This window comes from Cokeromyces recurvatus, assembly GCF_025118155.1.
Source record: "Cokeromyces recurvatus strain NRRL 2243 chromosome Unknown BX663scaffold_4, whole genome shotgun sequence".
Taxonomy (NCBI): domain Eukaryota; kingdom Fungi; phylum Mucoromycota; class Mucoromycetes; order Mucorales; family Mucoraceae; genus Cokeromyces; species Cokeromyces recurvatus.
Genome location: NW_026251390.1, coordinates 679,439 through 693,659, shown reverse-complemented (window position 1 = coordinate 693,659; position 14,221 = coordinate 679,439). Strand labels below are relative to the sequence as shown.

At 28.8% G+C, this 14,221-nt stretch overlaps 4 protein-coding genes across 4 annotated transcripts; all 4 read right to left on the bottom strand.

The window, feature by feature from the left end:
* Positions 1-5,549: 5,549 nt before the first annotated feature.
* Positions 5,550-7,098, bottom strand: BX663DRAFT_498699 (cyclic nucleotide-binding-like protein). The gene is made up of 3 exons (XM_051526084.1): positions 6,782-7,098; positions 5,858-6,664; positions 5,550-5,754 (listed from the first exon to the last, which is right to left on the bottom strand). Exons 1-3 carry the CDS (start codon positions 6,969-6,971, stop codon positions 5,582-5,584), a joined length of 1,170 nt encoding a protein of 389 aa, XP_051386063.1. The 5' UTR covers positions 6,972-7,098; the 3' UTR covers positions 5,550-5,581.
* Positions 7,099-7,639: 541 nt separating this feature from the next.
* On the bottom strand, positions 7,640-8,673 carry BX663DRAFT_498697 (putative ERD2-ER lumen protein-retaining receptor). The gene is made up of 5 exons (XM_051526083.1): positions 8,532-8,673; positions 8,212-8,471; positions 7,876-8,132; positions 7,780-7,812; positions 7,640-7,719 (listed from the first exon to the last, which is right to left on the bottom strand). The coding sequence occupies exons 1-5, from the start codon at positions 8,620-8,622 to the stop codon at positions 7,710-7,712; spliced, it is 651 nt and encodes a 216-aa protein (XP_051386062.1). The 5' UTR covers positions 8,623-8,673; the 3' UTR covers positions 7,640-7,709.
* A 745-nt stretch (positions 8,674-9,418) lies between these two features.
* BX663DRAFT_581275 (uncharacterized protein) lies at positions 9,419-9,901 on the bottom strand (the record flags this gene model as incomplete). Its single annotated transcript, XM_051532196.1, has 1 exon — positions 9,419-9,901. A coding segment is annotated over one exon (288 nt), but the record flags the coding sequence as incomplete, so codon positions are not given.
* Positions 9,902-11,124: 1,223 nt separating this feature from the next.
* BX663DRAFT_498691 (uncharacterized protein) lies at positions 11,125-13,341 on the bottom strand. The gene is made up of 4 exons (XM_051526082.1): positions 12,717-13,341; positions 12,023-12,652; positions 11,697-11,928; positions 11,125-11,639 (listed from the first exon to the last, which is right to left on the bottom strand). Exons 1-4 carry the CDS (start codon positions 13,203-13,205, stop codon positions 11,560-11,562), a joined length of 1,431 nt encoding a protein of 476 aa, XP_051386060.1. The 5' UTR covers positions 13,206-13,341; the 3' UTR covers positions 11,125-11,559.
* Between the last annotated feature and the right edge of the window lie 880 nt (positions 13,342-14,221).

Below are 14,221 nucleotides of genomic sequence, written 5' to 3'. Positions count from 1 at the left end.
AGTTAATATTATCAGTATTGGGGTACACATAATTGTCATCATGGTTGTTTGGAAAGTTTATACCAATGAGAGTAATTGGCTCTGGGTATGCAAAAAAGGCATAAATTTGATCCATAGCGTATGCTCTGGGAAAGCCCAGAGAATGAAACAGAGTTTTTATTTATAACAGGTATACTCATTTTTTTATTATGAGTTGATGAAATAGACGAAGTATTACCTAAGTTATAGTGTATCCACTTAGAATAGGATGATCAAAAAAAAAGAACCAATATCATGTTTTAGATATATAAAATAAAATTGTGAATAATGTAACACAGTGGATTTGGACAAAACAAAATTAGGATTTAGAAGGATATATGTTAGCCTTTTAGACAAGCCAATGTATCATATTTAGTTAATTTATCTGTAAATATCTAAACTCTTGCTGAAAAAACAGAACTGTGTTGAATACAGCAATGTGTTTTGCAATAGGATTAGAATACTTCCCTGGAGAATATTCGTAGTCTTCCATAACTAGGAAGAATATTATGAATAATCTTGTATATACATTTAGATGTATTGACATCACGTTGCCATAACATTTTACATCTTCGGCTAGAAAAGTTAACTGTTACGTCTGTAATATTAATAGTCCGGCAGCAGTTGAACACCTTAAAAGTGTATATATGTATATGTATATATAAAATGCTTGTATTTATAAAGTTAATGTTCGATTTATTAGACCCATTGCTGTCAAATTCTTTTATGTTCTTTTAACTAATGGTCTAGGTTCAAATTTGCAAACTATATTATTGTTCAAACGTCTTTATATATCTTTTGTTACCATGGGCATATTGTATTTTTGTAAGTTTAGCAAAACAAGAGGAATAACTGTACTATATAATCGTTGTATATATATTGATTAATCACAGTTAACTACGTACAGATATACATATTGCACTTTTTTTTTTTTTGACTTTCCTTGAATTCATGAGGAGTCAGAAGCGAGATAAATATTTGTATTTTCAACTATGTGCCTTGTAAAAATATATTGTTCAGTCTCGTTGATTTATTATACAAGTTTATGCATATCTTAATAGAGATATCACCCTGAATGCTATACTCTTTTTAATTAATCCCTTTATTTATTTTTTTAACGATAAAATTATCCATCATGCCTTTTAAAGGCTTTGTTTGTAAATTGATATAACCCTCAGTCATTGAGTTTGATTCTTTTGTTTTAATAACAACTTCATAGTGCAAAATGCCTATTATCACGATGGTCTATACCACTATTTTTAATTAAAATATTACAGCCAAAACCTGGTTTTTTTTATTGATATTACTAATTTAACAATCCTGTTTGCACTCTTTTTGCTAGTATTTACACCAACTTATAAAAATGATAATCAATACAGTACATAAACAACTACAAAGCTCAGTTAGTTAGTATTGAATCTTCTTCTACAAGTCGTTACTAAAAGTTTTTTTTTCATTTATAATTAATAATAAAAAAGGGGTAATGATCCAATTAGCCAGTAGCTTCTTTATATAATAAAAAAGACTGCTGTTTCCAGAAGCAACCAATCGTGGAGGTTGATCATTATGTGCTTCCTTTCACAGTTTTATTTAACGAGAGACGTGAAAACACCAGATGAAAGATACTCTCGGGATTGAATATTTTAAGTGACCAATACATCCAAATAACTTCACTGGGGGGATTTATTATTTAGAGTGACCATTATCCGGAGAATATCACTGACGATTTATTGTTTATAGTGACCAATATCCTCAGAATATCACTTTCACAAAGGAAAAGAAAAAGAAAAACAAAAAAAAAACTATTTTTCTTCCCCTATTTATATTTTTTTTTCACATAAACAAAAGGTTTCTAATAGGCACAGTGATTTATTGTGGCTTATTGTTTTCTATTAGAAAGATTTAACGATATGACTCTGTTTACCTTTGTTACACTTTAAATATAGATCATCATACATATTGAATGCCAAGCTCCTTTCTCCCCCTTTATTTATTTATTTATTTATTTAAACGGAGCTTTTTCCCCCTCTGTTGCTGCTTATATAAATTTTGTCTATTTATAGACTTCAGTATAATTGACTCTATTCTTTGAGTATATAAAAGGGCATTAACAAGTAATACTATATAGAAATATCTGAGTGTAGTTTGCATATATGTATATATATATACCTTTTTTTTTCTCTACAGTAGTGTCTGAAATAAAAAAGTATTGATTTATCTCTTGAGTTATTATATTTATTTGCTGTAAGCTGCGATATTAGATTATCTTTTCTCAGTGGACAATTTATTCTTTGAATGAATAAAAGGGAATGAAACAATAGAATAAATGCTAATTGTAGCCAATGGAGATATATACCATTGAGTATATAGATATACATATTCTTTGTACTATTTCGTATCGTACAGAAAAATCTAGAGCTCTCTTTATTCGGAGGTGTAGAAAATGCATATCTAATAGAAAAGTATATAAGAAAATGCGTGTTACAAGCTGATGTTTCTTAGTTAAACAAGTAGATCATCATAAAATTATTACTCGAGAGATTCAAACTAGATTCTCTTAAAACTCTTCTAATCTACTTCATTGAATAATATCAAAACATATAACACTTTGTTATTTATAACATATTTTATTCGGTCGTTCACCAACACTTTTACTTTTCTGTTTCACATCCTATCGCAGGCTATTTCTTTAACAATTCTTATAAATACTCGTCAATTTAATAAAAGCCATTAATAAAAATAATTTGACTTCTAAAACTGATATATCCTCAGCAATAAAGGTTAAAGGCACAATAGAAAAGTTAGAAAAAAAAAAGACAAAGTGATTTGTCAAATACTAACTATTTAAAGATAGTTAACTATTCTTTCATTTTTATTATTAAAGAGCATTTATATATAAATTCAAATATCATTATTTAAGGTGTGCTTTGATGAGTTACAACCCTATGAAAATAATTAAGTATAGCTTAGCTCCTGACATATACAACATGTATACAGTGATACAGTATATGTTTATATATCCTTGTTACTTTAAAGATATTCAAATCTATAGCTTTTTGATATCAGTTAACTATACAACTTTAGTCAAATTAAATCGTCTTGATGCGCTTAATAAAACCTATGTCTTATTAGAATAGAAATATCTCTTGCTTACCTTCTTTCGAAAACATGAACTATTACCCTCCCCCCCTTTTTTTTTTCTTTAAATTACAGTGTATTCAATCGTTATGACAGAACAAATTTTTGCGTCTATATGTGATATAAAAAGTTAGGTTTTAAATAACTTTCAAAAATCAAAAGGTACACAATTTTTTTTAAGATATTCAACATTTGAACTCCTATATTTGAACACCCAACCCCTTTCTTTTAATCAAAGTGTTTCCATCATTAAGCTTTATAATAAGACAGTGAATTCTTGTAAAACTAAGATTATAAATTTCTTTCCTAAACTTGTAAAATATAGGCTTGCTTTGACTTAAACCCTCAAACTCTTCAAATATAAACTATATATATTAAATCAGGGTTTGTAGCTAATAGCTGTTTCTAGAAAAAGCTCTTAACTATGAATTTAACATGCTCTTTTCCCATTTTTCTTTTTCACTTGTGAAAGGCATCGTTTTTTTTTTCTCGATAGGTATCTCATATGCAGCAACTCATTTATGCTCTGTCTTTGAGTGAATTTCCATAATTTTGAGCAAGTTCAACAGTGTTTTTAACAGCGTGTGTCTGCCTCATTGGGAAAAAAAACATATCACACTAATTATCAGTATACCTTTTACAGATTTGCTTATTATTTTTTAATCACTGAACAGTTATTAGTTGTATAATTAATTGAATCTTGAGGGAACACATCAAACGGAAAAATTATTCAAAAAAAAAAAAAAAAAAAAAAAAAAAAAAAAAAAAAAGCGTACATCATTGAAAAAGATTAGCATATTTTTATTTAACTCTCTTTCTTTACAACATTTAAGAAGATGAACATTATTTATGAAGACGGTTTAGGAAATCAACATGACATTGAAGGAAACAAAGTGATAGAGTTTTAAATGAAGGTTGATAACGAGATGTGTCCAGTCGAAAGCGTAACTGATTACGATCGTTATACAGAGTTGAAGCCTCCCAAGAAAGAAATAAAAAACGAAAACTGGAACACCACCAAATGACAAAAAGCAAACGAATAAGGGAACAAAAGCATATAAACACTATAAGGATACCGAGAAAGAGAAGCTCTTTTATCTTGTCGAGGAGAAAAGGAATGAGCGTTCGTGCTGCTGCGATGTCTCTTAATATTAATGTTCCCACAACACAGCACAGTACAGCACAGGGCTGGATTGGCCAAGAACAACAAAGCTCCTCAGGAGTACATTCAAAGAGCTACGGGCAGCGGAAAACCAGTGGGTAGACCACCAATCTTAACTGAGGAGCATAAGGACTTCATAATTGAATGGACAGACGAAAACACTCGACTCCGTTACATTAAATGATATGCTTAATGCATTGACTGATAGGTTTGGCAAACTCGATATCAGTAAAAGCGGCTTTAACAAATTTGTAAAGGAGAAATATAAAATTACATTCAAGTAAGCACGTTTACAATCTGTAGAGAGAAACAGCACTGAAAAAAAAATTGAAGAGCGTTATCAGTGGGTGGAAATAGATATGGACTTCACCAGTCACTGCGTGTTTATTGGTGAAGTTGCTTTTCATATCAATCTTAGAAGAAATTTCTCTTGGTTCAAAGAAGGCAATCGTGCGATTGAGAAAGTACCCAAAACGAGAGCAAAGACCACAAGTGCCGCCTCCATCAAAAAAAGAGAAAAGCAGTAAGAGGATCCACTTCAAAAGTGAGCAGTAACAGTGGTATAGTTTCTGAGCATTACTTCAATTTTATCAAGAGTGTTTTGGATGTAATGGACCGTCATGAGGAATTTAAAGGTCATTATCTGATTATGGACAATGCTCCTATTCGTAAACATCAATACATTCAAAACCTTATTGAGAGCTGGGAATACGGTAACAAATTTTAGATCTTTGGTTCCTTTCTCTAGTTAACCAATGATATAGTTTTATATTTTGTATCTCTTTTTTTTTTTTTTCAGTCTCCCCTCCCCTCAAGTTAGATTCTTTTTGCTCCGACCCAGGAAATTTTAGTGTATTTTCTAAATTTTTCTTATCTAAACAGAAGAGAAAGAAAGAAAATAGGAATAAAGCAGCTGCACAGTGACACAATATTAAAGACGTTTAATTTACTACAGATAAGTATCAAAAGCTTGATTTATAGTAATTGTGAGGCGATATATCATAAAATACTTGTACTTTGGAGCACGTAAGAAATTAAATATCATGTAACATTTCATGAGAAGGAGGTATAAACAGTAACATGCCAATTTATCTTTTTTTTTTTTCTTTTAAGAATAAACATGACTATTGTATGTATAGTAAAAAATATTCTTATTAAAAAGCCAATAAACATTTATATAAATATATTACGCGCTAATTTAATAATTATTATACTAGGCATAAAGAAAAAAAAAAAGAAAAAAAAAAAAAAAAAAGCAAATTATTACTGATTGACTTGTCGAAGTACAGCATGATAGTTTTCGGAATTACGCTTTAAAATATCCATAACAGGACCTAATAGTCTTGTAAATGCTTTTTTACCAAGTGTAGCACATTTCAATTTTCCTTTAGCAATAACTGTAGCTGCACGAGGTTCATCATTTAAGAGTGCAAGTTCTAAAACAAAGAAAAAATATATATATGTATATGCATTTAATATATAGCCCTTAGTTTATATATATAGTAAAAAATATTACCTCCAAAATAATCTCCTTTTTACCAATCATAACTTCTTGTTGAGTACCATCAGGTAAAAGTTTATAAAAGATGGCTTCCCCTGATTCAATCAAATAAAAGTTATCACCTGCATCACCTTCTTTAATAACAACTTCCTTATCTTGAAATTGAACAGATTCTAAAGCATCAGCAATCTTATGTCGTTCATAAACTTCAAGTGATTTAAAGATAGGTACTTCTTCTAAGAAACGTTCATACATACGTCTCTTACGAGCTGTATTTTCCATTAAGATTGAACGAAATGTAACACGATCAAGAGCATATAAAACACAATCAGATACAGCAATAATGGAAGCAGCACGTGGCGCGTTATACATCAAAGCTAATTCACCAAAGCTTCCACCAGGACCATAAGAAGTCACTTTTTTATCATGAATGAAACAATCAAGGCTACCGGATTCAACAATATAGAAATAATCACCTACAGCACCTTGTTCAATCACATGAGCTCCTTCTTTAAATTGCTTTTCTGCCATTGCATTTACAACGTCTAAATATTGTTCTTCATCGAGATTTTTGAACAAAAAGTTATTACCGATAGCAGTACGAATACGGGCACGTTGTTCATCCGTTTTAGGAATTACAATTTTGATAAAATCATCTGGCTTGTGAGAGGGTTGCATTGATTCAGCACTAACAGATGTACGACGACCTCTACTACTTGGAGGAGGAATAGCTAAGGAAGGCATTTCATCTGATATTGTGTCTCTTTCTTCATCATGCATATCCTCATCTACATGTGAACTAGGATTAAAATCTGGTCCTAGGCTTTGTGGTTGATTATTGAGAGCTATATATATATATATATGTATATACATATATAAAAGAGAAAAGTGAATATAGCATATTAGGAAAAAATTAAAATTAAAAATTAAAAAAAAAAAGAAACTAGTCGTTATTTATTTACCAAGTGGATGTTGTTCATATTGACGTGATTCAGCGCGTTCTTCTTCTAGCTTTTTCAAGAAAAAGGTGGTACAGAACTGCAAAAGGTCTTCTGGTTGATGTTCCATGACTTGTTTGTTGAGTTCTCTTATTAACTTGTTGTATTCTTCATTTTCCACTTTTTGAAAAGGGTGAATATCTTGTTGTGACATTTTTTTTATTATTTATTTAAAAAAGATCTATATTATGATGTTTGATTATATATGAAATTATTGTGATGTATAAAAAAAAAGAAATAAAGTAAAATAAAATAAATATACAAAAGAAGAGGAAAAAAAAAGAAGAAGAAAAAATGAAAAAATAAAAGCGGAAAATGTCTGTATATTATTATTATAATTTTTTTTTTTTTAACCAAAAAAAAAAGAGGGAATTCAACTTCAGTTTGAATGCATACAAAAAGACGAATAAGAAAAAAAAAATAGATTTTGCCTTTTTATTTTATGTTTTTAAATTTTAGTATATTTTTTATCCTTATTAAATAAAGGCGCATGCATAGTAAAGATATAAGAAAGGAAAGGGAAGGTGAATTTCATCCTTTTTATTTTTTTATTTTATATGATTTTTTTTGTGTATCATAATTTTTAAATATTCAAAATTCATGCTGAAAAAAAAAAATAAAAAAAGGAAAAAAAAGAACAAAAAAAGAACAAAAAAAGAACAAAAAAAGAACAAAAAAAGAACAAAAAAAGAACAAAAAAAAAAAAAAAGAAAAGAAATCATTATAAAAAGGAAGGAAGACCCCTGTTTAAGCAAGCATGTAAATAAGAAGATGAGTTTATCTATTTACTTATAAAAAGGTTTCTATTACAAGCACAAACAATTTTTTTTTTTTTTTTTTTTTTTTTTTGTAAACGATTATGCCGAACTATCTTTATTGTAAAGGGAATTTATTAAGCGACCCTAAATAAATAATATAATTAGTAACTAAGCAATCACAAATAAATAATTAGAATCACTTACTTCGGTAATTCAAACTTTTGTCCCTTGACAACCCTATTTAAAACACGTATTATACAGTTTTAATAAAAAGCTGGTTAATACATACTTATAACTTACTTGACATAATAAATGTAAAAGAAATCACTATATAACGCAGTTTGTAGTAACCCGGCCAAAGAAGCAATCCAATCCACGGTATAATTAGCTTCAAAATAATAACGATAAATCCAATTAAACAAATAAAGTGTACGATAAGCCCCTAAAGCAAAAATATAATGTGTTGTGATCGTCTCTGCTTCACCTGTACGTTGCAACATAAATAATTGTGGTAAAATAGCTACTGATTCTAACCAGATGGAGAATGACCAAAGAATCTATGATAATAATAAGAAAAAGAAAAAAAAGGGCAATCAATATCTTTTTCTTCTTTATATGTAAGGTAGACGTCTTTACTTCTACAACACTATATTCATAACAAAGGAGAACAGATAAAACACCAGCAAATAAAATCAAATACTCCATACGGAAAGTATCGAGATTGGGATCATAAGTTGCTTTAAATTTGACTTTCATCAAATAGATTACATAGATGGAAGATGCAATGAAGAAAATCTTCATACTAGTGTTATAAACAGAATAGAAATGATAAAAAACATCAACATATCGCGTCAAGAATACAACACAGAGTAAAATTTGTGATTTAAGTGAAATGCCTATTATTATAAGTTATTAACTCATCCTTATAAATGTATGATGTAAATTTGTTAACCTACCGACGCAAGAACGGCTTTGTTTAATTTTATGAAGTAAAATAAAGATAGAAGCTAAATGAGTTAAATCAGCAGCCAATCGAAATATATTCATTTGCAAAGGTTATAATATAAAATCTAAATAAGATGTTTTACACGTAAAAATAATAATAAAAAGAGTATACTAATATATGATACAATAAAGTTGTTATAATTAAAATCTGAACCGAGCCATACACATGGACGCACCTCATTTGTAATTTCAATAAAACATCTGTAATTACGGGGTGTGTATATGGTATACACGAATATTTTACTAAAATACCTTTTTTGCAAAATTATGTCATATTTTTAGATGTTCAACTATTGAGGAAATTATGTCACATAAACAAAAAAAAAAAAAAATTAAATTAGTGACAATATTATGAAATGAAGAAATTCAAGAGTAAAATAAATTTTTTTTTAAATAAGTAAATACAAAGCCTACTCTATTTCATGATAGATAAGATGATTTTGCTTAAATGTCAAAAAAAAAAGTATATATTATGTACCTAGGTTAAATCTAGCAATAACTAGACTGAAATATTTTACTGTAATCAAGAATTTTCAATTTCTAAGCTTTTTTGTATTCTTGGTCGCTGGGAAAACTAAAGTACGTTAAAATCGTTCTGGGATACTACTATTTACTCGCAAAGACCGAACAATAGCAAGTATATTCAAGTAAGCTGCAAGATATCGATTTTAAGGACAATATCCGAATCTGTATTAGTCAAGAGAAGCCTTTTCTACATATTTGGTCTGTGCACTTATTTAAATAAAATCAATACGAATCAATTAAAATGTATAACCTACAAGTTTTGAAAATAATAACATTACCTTAAAATGCCATATCTGGTGATTTGAGAAGGTGTCTTGTCTTCTATGTGGGTCCTGGTTTTTAATTCTTCAAAATGTCTCAAGACCTAAGCTTTGGCAGTTACTTGTATTAAATTCATCAATTAAATATACCAGAAAACTGTACCTTTTCAGTAGCCTTCTAAAGCCAATGCCCCATATTGGTTCGTGGTATACAATGTTTGAGGTAGATCATTTACCTATTATAAACACTACGTCTTGACGAAAAGCATGTCTTGGTGGGGGTTTTTTTTTATCAATGCTTGTTCATATGATTGCTTATTAATGTACGCAGATAGTTTTAGCTTCCAATGTAGCTTGTTAGTATTGTCATGATTAGCAGTGGTTTCAACGTAATGATTTTGTAAATCATTAAAAACCTTTGATTCATTTTCTGTAGAAAAATCTTCGAATTGTTGAAGATTCAATGTATTAGAATGCAAAAGAGTCCTTTCAGCGTCGTTAATACTTTGAGGTTTTATCTCTTGTGAAATTCTTTTCTTTCTTAAAATTAATTTTGATGAGACTTTGTATACCAATATTTTATTGGTATATTAACAGTAAAGTATGTCTCGTCTTTTTTTGGATCAATTATCGCATATCTAACAGTGATTTGTTATTATTATTCCACATACAACTTATGCACATACTGGATTTATTCTACTTGATACGTATATTTGGATGAGTATCTGCCTTACTTATCTGTTCTTTTTTTTTATGACAGTTACTCCCAACACCATCAGCCTGTATCGTTCCAAAAAGAAAAAGAAAAAAAAAATTTATATATCATCTTCTTTTTGGCGCTTAAAAGGCTTAGCCTCTAAATCAACAGCTACTCCTCCACCATGATTCCAATTTTTTTTTTAACATTCATATAGTATGATCAATAATATTCTGACTGATATATCCTTAGCAATAAAGATACATTAAAAAAAACAGATAAAGAAGAAGACTATAGATAATTAATCAGAAATACTGACTATTTTAAAGATAATTAAACAATTAATTCAAACTTCTCTTTTCATTTTATTATTCAATATGTATATTATTACTATTACTATTTAAGATGAGCTTCATGGAAATAAGTAAGAATATGAATTGAAGCTCAATTCCTGACACATAATATCTATCGAATATAATGAATAAATGTATGAATTCTATTCATCTTTATTAATTTAAAAATGCTCAAATACAACCTGATCCTATCAAATACTGTTCTGATAGTATTTGTTTTTATATGGTTTGATCTGGTATTATACATGTAAACAACTAGTAATGGTTAGTTTTAATATTATTTAAAGAAAGCTATCTACATATAGTGTTGCCTATGTCTGTATAATATATTTAGATATGACGGCTAGACTATGTTCATGTATTAATAATATTTATTGTTGTAATTAAAGCTGAAATAAACAGGAACATATACTTATTTCGGTAGTAGTTTGACTACTATGTAGTGGTAATTTATGATTTGTCTAGTCTGCACTCATTTCCAAGTCTTTTTTTTTTTTTAAGCCTATCTTTCTCAGATGTTACTGTAGTTAATAAATATATTACCGTTATCACAAAGTCTAAAACGACAGAAGTTAAAAATATTTATGCTTATATAAATATCTAGGTTTGGTATTTTAAGGAGTTGATAAAAAATAAGTATATTTTTATTATGTAACATATTTTTCTTCAAAATTGCAATATCATTTTCTTCAATATTATAATTGATAATGTGACAAAATTTTCCGAAAAATAAAAAAAAAATAAAAAAAAAAAATACGATGCTTTAACATCTAAAAGTATGACATAATTTTGAAAAAAGGCTGTATTCATGAATTAGTGATAGTTGAAGAAAATAATAGACCAACAACTATACTACCAATAATCACAAAACCTACGATAACAGATGTTATTTTAACAATTAAATTATAAATTTTACGAATAAATCGATGAGTTTCATGTGTATGCGTTGCTATTTGGCTTGGATCTTTAGGTTGTAATAAGAGAATAAGAAACTGTTCTAAAGCGAATTCACCGTCTAGCTTAAAAGCAGGTAAAATATTTAACATAGATAAAGCAAGAGTAAATGATGAAATATACCTGTAATAATAAATAATAAAAAAAAGGGGGGAGTTATTGTCATGTTTGTAAATATATTTACTCATATTTACTGTAATAATAATTCAAGGATATGTGGTAAAGATGTAGGTAAAAACCAGAATCTGGGTGTTAATATACTCACTTTAACTATAGTTTGGATGTTAAAGTATGTGCTTTTTTTTTTCTTTTAATAAATGAATTTACCACTTTCCCAGATATCTATCAATTCTCCTTCAAAGACGAATACTTTTTCATTGTCAGTTTCTTTAACCCAGCTTGGGAATTGAGCATAAACTCGTACAACTTGTCCCGCAACGGAAGGCGTATATGGTGTAACACATATCATATCGTTTTCTTCGCAATCTATATCTTTATAACAACGAGCAGGATTTACTGATGCCAACACTTGAAGTGTTTGTAAGCACATTCTATCATCCTATTATTATATAGACACATAAACATTTTTTTTTTTTTTTTTTTTTTTACTTTATATATATGTATACATATTTATATACATTATTTATCTTTACCTTTTTACCAGTAGAGGGAAATAAATTAAAACATGAAATTGAAGCATTTAAAGATTGTCCAAAGGGGTAAGTATCATTAATTTGACAGCATGAATTATCTTTCTCATCAATAGGTTTAGCAGCGCAAAAGCCTTGTTGAAGTTCATGCTGACCATCCCGTTCAAATAAGTAATAGTTCCAATCCTTAATTGTGTTAACTAAAGGATAATCATCCAATTGATAGATGATAGTAGAAGGTGGTAAATGAGGAGCTAGAGGTGAATTCGCTCTTACATGAACTACACTAACTCCTCCAGTATTCTCTAATGATTGCCAACCTATCAATAATAATAATATTTTGAGACCTCCTGCTAAGGATAAAAAAGTAAAAAGATATAAGACTAAATTGTGCCATACACCAGCGCAGATGATTTTAAGCTGTTTCCATGGTTGTAAATTCTGTAAAGGTTGATCTGGAATATTCACAAATGCTCCTGGGTAAAGATAAAGAACAAAGATACCCGAGTTTTGAATTGGAATACCTTGACTATAAGAGGCAATAGCATGACCTGCTTCATGATATAGGCCGCATATTGTCAAAGCTAATAAATAATAGCCAATATGTGACATTGGTAAAGTAATACCGGGTATCTAAAAAATCATGAACTAAATAAGACAAAAAAAAAAGACACTATATACAAGTGAGTCAATTTACCATTGGTAGGAATACTTGATCATCGTTATTTATTGTTCTAGCTGTGTTTTCAAAGCTTCTTTTAACGTAATGACTACTATTTGAAGAAGAAAATAGATGTCCTGCTAGACTCGATATAATTTTTATCGCTGCAAATAGAATAATAAAAAAACCAGCTATCATCAGAAAGGCAGCCACTACAACACCTACTGTAAACCAAATTTTCCAAAATGTGGGTGCAATTGTAGTTAAATAGTTAAATAATTTATTAAGTCGTTGTGTGGTATATTTGATTTGGAAAAGTTTAATGGACCAATGATCCCTTTCCAAAAGAGTAGATGTGTTACGCTGATCAATAAGTGAAAAGGATGTCGGTAAGAGCGAATTGTCATTTTTTCTTCTTGTTCGTTCTGTCTTTTTTCTTGTAGTAATGATTTGTAATGTAAAAACAATTACGTATAGAAATCCCCATAATAATAAAAACTGTCCAATTATTGAAAATAACTTCATATTTTATGTGTATATTTGTGTATATAGTATATGTGTATATACATATAGCTCAGATTAAATAGGTATGTACAAATAAATATATGAATATTTATTTATAGGCTACAAATACATTTATAATAGCAGTGAAAAAAAAAAAAAAAAAAAAAAAAAAAAAAAAAAAAAAAAGAATCATCGTAACACCTTCATTCTTTGTTGTCTACTATTCAAATTCCGTTATATAAGCCTCAGACATTTGATATTATAGATGTAGTATTTTCTGATAATGATGAGACTAGTTAGAAAAAAAGAGAAAACTGAATTAAACGAACAGTATAAATTTAAAAAGAGGCGAAAATAGATTTAGACATGTTTACTTGTAGAAATCTAAATTTTCTGTTAGGAAAAAACCGTGTTCGAGACGATAGTACTATTGTTTCTGACGAGAGAATGCAAAAAGGATGATCTCGACCAGTTAGTATTTTATTGAAGATATGATGATATATTATAGCTTTGGCAAGCAAAGGCATCATGACAGCCTATTATCATATACGTAACATTTCCTTCAAATCATGAATAACAAGTCTGTTATATATAAAAGCAAGTATGGTATCAACAGAGCAGTAACAATCTATCACTTTAAAAGCTCTATATTCATCTATAGTAGCTACAATCGAATCACACTATTTTTATTTATTCAGCATTTCTTTTCACAATATGTCGGTGGTTTCTGTTCAGGCACCTTTAAACAACCTGACAGTATCTTTATTAAGCATTTCATTCCTAAAGACTATAATTAGAATTTTCATATTATCTTTGTCGTGTCCAATATATACTTTTTTGTCCTATTGCGTAATAAGTATATTATTCATTACAAAATACTTGTATTTATTGTATCCCATCTCTTTTATAAACCTGGAAGTTTCATAGGGGAGTTTTTTTTATTCTTATTTTATTTACCAGTCTTCTTTCTTTTGAGGGTTGTGTGTTTTTTCTCTCTCCATTTGCTAAAATATATATCATTTATTGTCTAGTACATT

What these genes read in the sequence shown, in the direction of transcription:
- BX663DRAFT_498691 (XM_051526082.1), bottom strand. Translation starts at nt 13,205, where the DNA reads ATGAAGTTATTTTCAATAATTGGACAGTTTTTATTATTATGGGGATTT. An exon ending in ATCAAGTATTCCTACCAATG is followed by an intron (nt 12,653 to 12,716) that starts GTAAATTGACTC and finishes ATGATTTTTTAG; the next exon opens with ATACCCGGTATTACTTTACC. An exon ending in GATAGATATCTGGGAAAGTG is followed by an intron (nt 11,640 to 11,696) that starts GTAAATTCATTT and finishes TCCAAACTATAG; the next exon opens with TTAAAGTGAGTATATTAACA.
- BX663DRAFT_498697 (XM_051526083.1), bottom strand. Translation starts at nt 8,622, where the DNA reads ATGAATATATTTCGATTGGCTGCTGATTTAACTCATTTAGCTTCTATC. An exon ending in ATGAATATAGTGTTGTAGAA is followed by an intron (nt 8,133 to 8,211) that starts GTAAAGACGTCT and finishes TTATTATCATAG; the next exon opens with ATTCTTTGGTCATTCTCCAT. An exon ending in TTTTACATTTATTATGTCAA is followed by an intron (nt 7,813 to 7,875) that starts GTAAGTTATAAG and finishes TGTTTTAAATAG; the next exon opens with GGTTGTCAAGGGACAAAAGT.
- BX663DRAFT_498699 (XM_051526084.1), bottom strand. Translation starts at nt 6,971, where the DNA reads ATGTCACAACAAGATATTCACCCTTTTCAAAAAGTGGAAAATGAAGAA. An exon ending in ATATGAACAACATCCACTTG is followed by an intron (nt 6,665 to 6,781) that starts GTAAATAAATAA and finishes ATATATATATAG; the next exon opens with CTCTCAATAATCAACCACAA. An exon ending in TCAACAAGAAGTTATGATTG is followed by an intron (nt 5,755 to 5,857) that starts GTAAAAAGGAGA and finishes TCTTTGTTTTAG; the next exon opens with AACTTGCACTCTTAAATGAT.